Source organism: Penaeus japonicus, unplaced genomic scaffold (genome assembly GCF_977035675.1).
Source record: "Penaeus japonicus unplaced genomic scaffold, GWHDUDI00000001_assembly GWHDUDI00000005, whole genome shotgun sequence".
Taxonomy (NCBI): domain Eukaryota; kingdom Metazoa; phylum Arthropoda; class Malacostraca; order Decapoda; family Penaeidae; genus Penaeus; species Penaeus japonicus.
In genome coordinates, this window is record NW_028234407.1 from 18,462,214 (window position 1) to 18,472,213 (window position 10,000).

Here is a 10,000-nt window from a genome sequence, read left to right on the forward strand (position 1 = left end):
ACCACTCACTCTTAAACCTAACCAAACCTAACAAAACAAAATCCTAAACCTAATCCAGCCTAAACCTAAACCTAACCAAATCCAATCCCTAAACCTAACCCTACCTAAACCAAACCAAACCCAACCAAACCCTTAATCCATTCGTGTTCAGTGGTTTTTGGGTCAGACGCCGGCGACGAGATATTTGGTCGAGGCCGGCGCTTGGGGTGAGTGGGCGAACAGCGCTCGCTCGCGGCTAATGCGCCCAAGAATCCCGAGGCGTTGGGCTTGTGCGTTCGAAAACCCAACCAAAACCTAACCAAATCCCAACTCCAACTCCAACTCCAACTCCAACTCCAACTCCAACTCCAACTCCAACTCCAACTCCAACTCCAACTCCAACTCCAACTCCAACTCCAACTCCAACTCCAACTCCAACTCCAACTCCAACTCCAACTCCAACTCCAACTCCAACTCCAACTCCAACTCCAACTCCAACTCCAACTCCAACTCCAACTCCAACTCCAACTCCAACCCCAACCCCAACCCCAACCCCAACCCCAACCCCAACCTTAACCAAACCCTAACCTAACCTAACCAAATCCAAACCCTAATCTAACCTAACCTTACCTGTTAGATAACCCGGGTAGATCACACACTATAGTATTTGATACCATTATAGATCACATATTATAGTAACATCATAGTGGACAGTGCATCTATGCATCATCAATTAATTAATGATAAAATATTACAGAAAAAGCCGGTCAGTTATTTCCAGCAAATTTATTAAAGCATAGAAACTAAAAGAAGCTATTGTAATCTGCCACTCATTTATAATGACATGTAAAGATATTAAGATATATATTTTCCCAGGGAAAATAGGACTGAAAGAATTCTTTGTTTTGTGTTCTTACATTCCATTGAAAATACAAAAATATTGATGAATGCCTTTAAAAAATGGAATGGTAGCCATTACAAACATATAAAGACAATGGAGCAATGTGGTTTCATTCAATATTGCAAGATCATAGGTATTGAGTTAAACATAGGACAAGGAGTGATGACATTATTCAGAACACCATAACTTTTTCCCTTTCCCTTACAGATGCTGCGGTCAGTCTCACAGCTGTCTGCAGCTTGCAGCAGAGCAGCCTTCACAAATGCCAGATTAGTGGCAACAAACATATGTAAATCATCATCCCAGCCCTTTAATAGAGTTAATTCACCGTTACTGCATCAGGTGAACCAACTTCATACAGCACATTTGAGAAATGGATTAATTACACAGAGGTTATCAAGGTAAAGTTGATTTACTAAATAATCCAGTGAGTTTGTCATGTTGGCTCTTTATGTGTATATATCCCTTTCAGTTTATTCTTCACCAATTTTTTTTTCTTATTCACTATAGAAAATTATTCTGTAATGTTTCAGTGTTTTTGCTACACAACCTAGAACACCAGTAGCAGTTCCCAACCTCCTGATGCCCACTCCAACTACATCAGCTTCTCAGACGCGGACTGTAGTAAAATGGTCATTGCAGAAAGGCAAACGCAAAACTGTGCAAGCTGTTCTGAAACGGTTTAAAAGGCTTGATTGGTGAGTTCTTTTTTCTTGCTTTCCATTTTTTTTTTTTTTTTATCTCTCCAAAACTGTTGGGTTAGCCAAGGTATCCAAATGAAATAATGACAAGAAATCAACCACCTCACCATTTTTACAAAACAATGTTCTCTGTTGCAGGGGAGGCCGTGGAATGTGGCTCAGACCAAGACAGGGAGCTAATAAAAAAATGTGGAAGAAGTCTCCACAACAGAAATTGCGATCAAAAACACATGTATTTTGTAATGCCACACAGTCACAGATGCTGGATAAAATGGTAAGTGTGATTATTTTACTGTTACTAATTAATAGATTGACTCAGTTATTGGATGATAATGAGAAAGGTATACACATACTTGGAATCTCAGCATGTTATTGCAAGTTTGTGCATTTGAAAGTAGTCATAATATTATTGCATCCAGTTATATATTATAAAGATTACTTTTATAACTACACAAAAATGTGTGGAAATAATTAAAAATGCTCCTTTCTTTTTGACAGGTGTGCCGTTACTGGAAGAAAACTCGTTATTACCCTGATGATCCATTTAGGCCTTACCTTCAACGGGACAGCTTCAAGGCAACAAAATCAGGGCCAAGGGAATTTTTCTAAAGCATACATCAGAGTGACGTAAATGATATGTAAAGGTGTAACTACGTTCATAAAAGATCTTTAATAATAACAGTGTACTAGTTTCCTCTTCTGATGTTCTGTACATAAGAATAAATGATAGTTTGAAATTGGCAATTATCTTTTATTTGAAGATTTCCAGTTTTTATATTTATTTATATGATTACTCGTTGGTATTTTGCAATGAGGATATAAACAATTTTAGTAAAAATTCTCAATAATTTATTTCCATTTACTTAGTTAAATTTCTAATAACTACAGATTCATTCATACATGGTACAATTAACAATTACTGGTCAGCATTTACCATAGCACACATTAGATGTCCTATGGTATCCACATTGCATTGGATGATGCGCTTAATACGCTCAGTATAAATCGGGGCCATGGGTGGTTCAGGAATACGTTGATATCCAGATGGCAGCTCACGCCATCTGTCAGGAGAAGGCGTGTGGTCCCGCATATACATCCACACATCCTTTAGTATGCACACAACTTCATATGGTGCCAAAGCATCTACCATCTGAGGTAACACTTTCAAAGGACCTGGTAAGAATTGAGCTGTTACCATAACTTCTAACAGGTTTCGGGTTGCTTGCAGCGCTTCTGGTGCTTGTTTGGCTGCTGCCAGAGGGAATGTGTTCCAGAAATTTGTGAGAGCAGCTGTGAGAGCACGGACAAGAACCGAACAATAACTCAGTGCTACGCGATTTCTGGCCACCATGTCTGTTAGAGCCCAAGCCACTGGGTACTCTTCAAATGTTTTCTTGATTGCTAAATCTCTTTCAAAAGTAAATTTTATATATTCTTCTGGCCATGGGAATCCATTGAACATTATATCAGAAGATATCAACTCAACCAAAAGAAGAGCAACTGTAGAAGCTCCTTCAGCACCAGCCTGAGCTGCACAACAAATACTGAGTGTGTTAAGGAGTAACTGTGTATGGAGTTTCACAACATCTGCCGGCAGTGGTGTGATGGGTTGTTTCTGACCAATTTTTCCATTTCCTATGATTCCCATGTGGAATATACTTGTATGAGATTGGGGAGCCTTCACCCAAGTATCAAACTGGCGATTGGCATTGATCAATTTTTCTCCAGCAACTTCCTTGAACTCTAGCTTTGCATGATTTGCAGCACCAAAGAGGTGGGCACACTCTGGCCTGAATACACCTTCAACTAATAATCTTATGATCAAGTTTTGAGCAAGGGAACAGTGAGCTAGCTGGCCCAAGACACGCTGACATCTTCCAACTGCGATAACCTTTTTTGTAATACTTTTTTCATGCAAATTACTGAAAAAGTAAAAAACAATGGCATGGCTCAGTGACATTACATGGCTCACAGGTAAAGGCTTTTCTAAAGGTAGTTGACATAAAACCTGAACAGCAGCTGTTCCCACTTTCTGGTGATTTACAAGTTCTGCTAAATGTGGAATATTCAGTAGCAATGCTTGCGTAAGTGCTGCATGAATGTGTGTTCTTTCCTTATGTCCTTCACTCAAGAGAGTCTCCAAACTGTTCAAAGCTGTGAGGATGGCAGATGATCCATTTTGCAGCTGCAATGCTGCTTCCAGTGCTGTAGAAAGAGGGGTCTCTGTTGTATGCTTGTGTGCCTGATGCACCATTAAAGCTGTTATGACAGCTGACAGAATTTGCTGGTGACCTATGGAGGAATCTTCAGTACGGCAATGTAGTAAATGCCCCAGTGTGGTGGTGGCTGTTGCTGGGCCCTGTTGTACCACAACAAGGGTGATTAATTTCTTCAAATGACCAATTACAGCTTCTGTTCCTGGCAATGCAAGAGTTTCCTCCACCAAACCAGCAACTGGGGATACAGCTCTTCCTCCAACTGCAATGCCTACATCACTCCCATCCAATCCACCCCCACGAAGGCCGACAAGGAAGGGTATGTGAATACGACCAGAACCGCTATTGCGACGCATGTAAGTTACTATGCATATTTCACCAACTACTCCCTGTAATACACTATTGACTGCTGCTGTGACAGTTTGGGGTAATTTGGGGGTAGAAGCAGCACCCTGGAGTAGGAGACGTAAAAGAGAAGGAGCAGCAGCCCCTCCAGTATCTAATATGAGATGTACAACCATCTCCTGTAACTGGCTGTGGGAGTTGAAGTATCGTGGTACCCACCAGCCAACCTGCTTTGCCAAGGCCCCTAATCTGTCACCAGGCATTAGAAGTGTATCTAAACCTGATGTGAGGGCAGCTAGTACAGCTCTTGATCTGCTAGTAACTGCAAGGCACAAAAGGAATGGCACTGACGCCTGAACTTCTTCATCTGCTGTCCCAGTAAAGGTACGGGTTAATATGGCATGTAACCCACGTCGAATATCTGGTAGATGACGGTCTGCCAAGTGACTTAATATCTTATTAACACTAGCTAGTTGATGCTCTGGTGGATGACCATGAGATGAGGCAAAACTACAAAGACCTAAGGCCAATACACGGCTTATAACTCTAGCAGGGAAAGAACATCCTACATGGGCAACTAGCCAGTCTAGTGCAGGACCACTTGCAGCACTAGCATCTAAGAGAGCAGCAACAGCTGTGTCTGGGTCATGAGCAACACACGCTACAGTGAGTGCAGCCAATGTACGAGCTGGACCACAGGATAACCAGCCAGCCACAACTTCCTCCAGTGTAGCATCTCCTCTTCCTACAACAGTGATTGCCCATTCAACAGACCAGCGTCCCAACTGTTCTACTGCCCACTGACTGACCAATGGTCCCCATACGCCGGGTGTGGCTTCAACAAGTTCTCCAAGAAGGCCTTCCAACTGCCCTGAGAGACCATCATCACCAGCATCTGTCTTCCGATTACTGTCGCCTGAAGTAAATCCTCTCATGTGAGAAGACACCTGGAATCAATGACACACAAATTATTTATACTGCAATTTTCCTTTAAAATACAAAGTACAATAAGTACTTCTTACTTAAAAAAAAAGATATATATCAATTTAATAGAAACTTCCGACATTATCACTGAAAATGAATGATACATCATACAAAATTTTCTGTAAATATCCATGATATTCAAGATCATATATTTTTTAAGTATATATTCATACGCGAATATATACTATTTCTGGTAGACATAAATGAATGGTGGGGGTGGGTGTATTGTGTGATGGTTTTGGATATTTAGAATATAAAATATTTTAATATAAATATGTAATAAATAAATTTTATATATATATATAGATATATATATAATTAATTTAAAGTTACTCAGTTTGTTAATATTTTTTTAGATGGTATATTATATTACATGTATATTCATAAGCATTTAATATGCTTATGCAAATGAATATGCATATTCTTCCATCCATCATCCACCCCCTTCATCCAATCCCTTTCATCCTCCATTCCATATACAGACGATATTCAGATACACATATATTTCATACAAATTTACACAGATATACACACATATACACATATATTACCAGACACATATATACATACGCATATTCACATATACAGACACATAGACACATATTACCTACACATAGTTGCCATTTTTTCTTTCTCATTTACTCAGATACATACACATATACACCTAGTTACATACACCTATATCATATATTCATACACTTAACTTCTCATAATCATTTCCAACACATACACTTATATCCTTAGCACATATACAGATTTATAGATATAGACATACATATATTTTCATACAATATATACATAATTGTATACTATTCTTTAAATAAAGTTATATTATAATATTTTTACTAATATAATATGATATATATATTAGTATATATAATTCAGTATATATACATATGGTATATTCATAGTATATACATATAATATATATATATTCATGTATATATCTTATATATACTTATATATACAGTATGTTATATATTGTATTCATATATGATATATATATCCATTAATATATTCAAATAATATAGAATATACAGTATAGTGTTTATATTCATTTTTATATATACACAATATGTATATATAGACTTATATCCCTTTTATATATACAGATATAACATATATATATGACATAATACATATACATATTATTTATAAAAAATCTATAAATACCTATATATATATAGTAATATATATATTAAAAAAATATATATATATATATATATATATATATAACAAATAACATAGATATTACAATATATATGAATATAAATCAGACACACATATAGATATAATATACATATATAACAGAAATACTAAATATAATTTTACATAATACATACCCCATACATAATAGATATATAATATATATTTATTATATATATATATATAATATAGAAAATCTATTGTATAAGCATAAATATGTTAATTGTATATGTATATGTATACAATATATGTAGTATGTATATGTGTGTTATGTGTGAATGTGTGTGTGTGGTGTGTGTGTTGGTGTGTGTGTGTGTGTGGTGTGTGTGTGTGTGTGTGTTCACTGTGTGTGTGTGTGTGTGTGTGTGTCAGTGTGTGTGTGGGTGTGTATTGTGTGGTGTATGTGTGTATGGTGTTATGTGTGTTGTGTGTGTAGTGTGAATGTGTAGGTGTAGTTGTTTGTGTATGTGTGTGTGTGTGTGTGTGTTTGTGTTTTGTGGTGTGTGGGTGTGTGTGTGTGTGGTGCGTGTATAATAAATACTATAACATATAAAATATATAATAATATATATATAATATATAAATATAAATATATATATATATATATATATAGAATCTATATCCTAATCTATCTATAATCTATCTATCTATATCTATCTATCAATTCTATCAATCTAATCAATCTATCAAACTATCAATCAATCTATCTAAACAACTGCTAATCTAACACTATCTATCTTCTATCTATCTATCTATCTATCAATCTCATCCTATCTATCTATCCTATCTATCAATCTATCATCTAAACACTATCTATCTATCTATCTATCTATCTATCTATCTATCTATCTATCTATCTATCTATCTATCTATCTATCTATCTATCTATCTATCTATATATCTTTCTTTCTTTCTTTCTTTCTTTCTTTCTTTCTTTCTATCTATATATACATACACACAACAACATACATGTGTTTGAGGAAGCACCATATGTGTAAATAAGAATGTGAGTGTGCTTGTAAATGAGTGTCCTCACCTGTTTGGAAAGAGTGTGAGCTAAAAATGCTAGGGCAGCTGGCCTAGCTGGTGGTAAGTTCCTCAGCAAAAAGAGGGCTGTCTCTGCCATGGTCTGCTCCTCTCCCTCACTAATGCCATCTCTTCTCCCACTATGACTCCTCTTGTCGGTTGTGGTCAGGGCTAGACTAAGGAAGCGATCTAGTTCAACCAGTAACATGGTGGACGAGATGGTGTGCCCACCACCCTCTACATTTGTAGTGCCTGGCTCCATCACTCCAGTCACAACCATAGCTGTTTAATAATTCTTGTTGGGTCTTCAGTCACAACCTGTCAAAAATAAAATGAATGTCACCTTTACATAGAAGATGCCTAATATTACTGTTATTGATACTTTCCAGAAGTTATGTACTTCACTTATAAATCTCTATGGCAAAAAAGTATCTATAGAAATATACGTTGGTAAGAAGAGACATTATATTACTGTCATACTATTGAGCTAATTACTTAAATGCATAAATAAAACTATGTACTTATGTTTAAAATAATACATAACACTTTTTTTGCTAGACCCTGTCTTTTTAATTTACTAAAAATATGCAGTCTATTAAGTTGCCTTACATAACAGTAAAAAGCTTTACATTTATTACTCAAATTCTATTTCCATTTCAAACTGTAATCCATGGTGAAAGTTATTTTTGTGCATACCTAACAATATATATATTAAAATACATATCAACCTATTGATTACAGGTGTCATGGCATAGACGACAGCACCGATTAGGCCTAAAGACGTGTGTTAACCCTTTCCCGACGGGACACTCGCTACGCGAAGTCCCCTATGCCGGGCGATTGCAATATTGCATTGTAATCGTCACAATCGCATGACGCCCCGGCATTGGGAGTTTGGCTGTGTCACACGAGTGTGACGCACCGTCGTCATAGGGTTAATGCCTACATGATGCAACATTGTTTGAAGGGTGTATGAAATATTATGGATGTAATGACGCTAGCTTCAGAGCTACAGGGTTCCAAGGTGGGTTTTATTTCAGAACAAGGCAGCTTCACACAACATAAATTGACTTTTCTCACTCTCTTTCACTCACTTATTATAAAAAAAGAGCCATTTTTGTTTGTCATTTTTTGGTGTTTTATATTTTATTATAGGGTCCATGCCAGCTCATTATTTTCTTTATACTTAGTGTGATACAAGTATTGCCGTTTTATGGGAGGACAAAAAGCAACTTTATTTTTTGATATTCATGTATGGTCTACACATATACATATACATATTTATTTATATGTATACTTCAAATATTTCAACAATGAATTTGTTAGGCTATGAATGATGAAACCAAGAAATGGAAATAAAAACTAGATTTTTAGGCAATACATAGCCCTCGGCTAACTTCAAAACTAGGCAAAGTAAGCTAGGTTTTACATATGATTTTGTTCAGATTTTGCATGTGAAATATGCCCCAAATTCATATTTTACCCTGCAATTTCCTTGATCTATTCAATGCCCTCCCTTACTATTGGGACACAGATTGTGAGGCATAGGGGCAATTGAAGTTCATACAGTATATCTTGGGCATATGATTATTCTGGTTGTTATGGTAGTCGTCATAAAACCTTTGTTACACCAGATTATTCTTTTGAATTCTATTCTGAAGCTGAATTGTTACACCTAAGCATAGTATGCTAGAAAATAAAATATTTGCCAAAATAATGAATTGAAGTTATCAAAGTATATCTAAGGTGAATTCCTCAATTTGTAAGTATAAACACATTTGGGGAAAAACATGAGACAAATATAGATACTATGTGGAGAAGTTAACTTCTTAACTAAAGATAATCATAGAATAAAGATATTTTCAGACGGCACTCTTGACATGGGCATCTGATATTCCTGCAAACTGCACATTAATTTTTTAAAGCTTATCCAAGAAGTGCTATACTATCCTAGATGAACAACCATCTATTCAAATCATTTTGAGTTTCAGAAGCCTTTGTTTTCAAATTCTTCTTTCCCTCTTATGTCTTTCTCTTGTGCCATGCACCCACATCAGATGTTTCTCCAAGCTCTCTTGCACATTGTGAGTTCGGTCATGCACACCCAAAGGATGAGTAAGGCCTTACTTCACGGTCCGAACTGCAGCCTAATTAGGGAGTTTGACCATTCTCTCCAATAAGTTTTCTCATAACATAGCAAAATAGACAAAAACGAGGAAACATGGCTCAGTTTTGAAGAAAAAATATGGGTATACAGAGCTCCTTTGAGACGTCAGACAGGGCTGAGGACTCGGTTTTCCCAAAATGAACTGCGCCTGTCGTATCACAATAACTTTCATACTTCTATATCACTTGCTACAATATTCATTGTGTGTCTGGACATAGTATTGCCTACAGAAAACCCAAACTGTCTCTAAAATATGCAACACATCTAACCACTTATATCCGTAGGTTGACATCCTCTGTATTGTTTTGCTTATGGCGTTTCAAGGGAGTGTTGTTATAAAACACTTATCCCGTTTACGTATGTATAAAGGATATAATGGAAAAGCCGTTGTCACCATATGTGTACAAAGAAGTGACCCTTAATCTTTTAAATTAGATGTCCTGTTTAAAATATTCATTACACTCCAACATCTGCA

At 36.4% G+C, this 10,000-nt stretch overlaps 2 protein-coding genes across 3 annotated transcripts in view; one reads left to right on the forward strand and one right to left on the reverse strand.

Annotated features, from left to right (window-relative positions):
* mRpL35 (mitochondrial ribosomal protein L35) overlaps positions 1-2,321 on the forward strand; it is a 3,350-nt gene extending 1,029 nt beyond the window's left edge. For both annotated transcript variants that reach the window (XM_043018592.2, XM_043018593.2), the window contains exons 2-5: positions 1,088-1,281; positions 1,414-1,578; positions 1,720-1,855; positions 2,080-2,321. In XM_043018592.2, the coding sequence (XP_042874526.2) occupies positions 1,088-1,281; positions 1,414-1,578; positions 1,720-1,855; positions 2,080-2,190 (606 nt within the window). In that variant the 3' untranslated portion in view covers positions 2,191-2,321. The remainder of the gene's footprint in view (positions 1-1,087; positions 1,282-1,413; positions 1,579-1,719; positions 1,856-2,079) is intronic.
* An 86-nt stretch (positions 2,322-2,407) lies between these two features.
* On the reverse strand, positions 2,408-9,876 carry omd (integrator complex subunit 5 omd). The gene is made up of 3 exons (XM_043018590.2): positions 9,795-9,876; positions 7,369-7,676; positions 2,408-5,089 (listed from the first exon to the last, which is right to left on the reverse strand). The coding sequence occupies exons 2-3, from the start codon at positions 7,636-7,638 to the stop codon at positions 2,498-2,500; spliced, it is 2,862 nt and encodes a 953-aa protein (XP_042874524.1). The 5' UTR covers positions 7,639-7,676; positions 9,795-9,876; the 3' UTR covers positions 2,408-2,497.
* Positions 9,877-10,000: the final 124 nt, after the last annotated feature.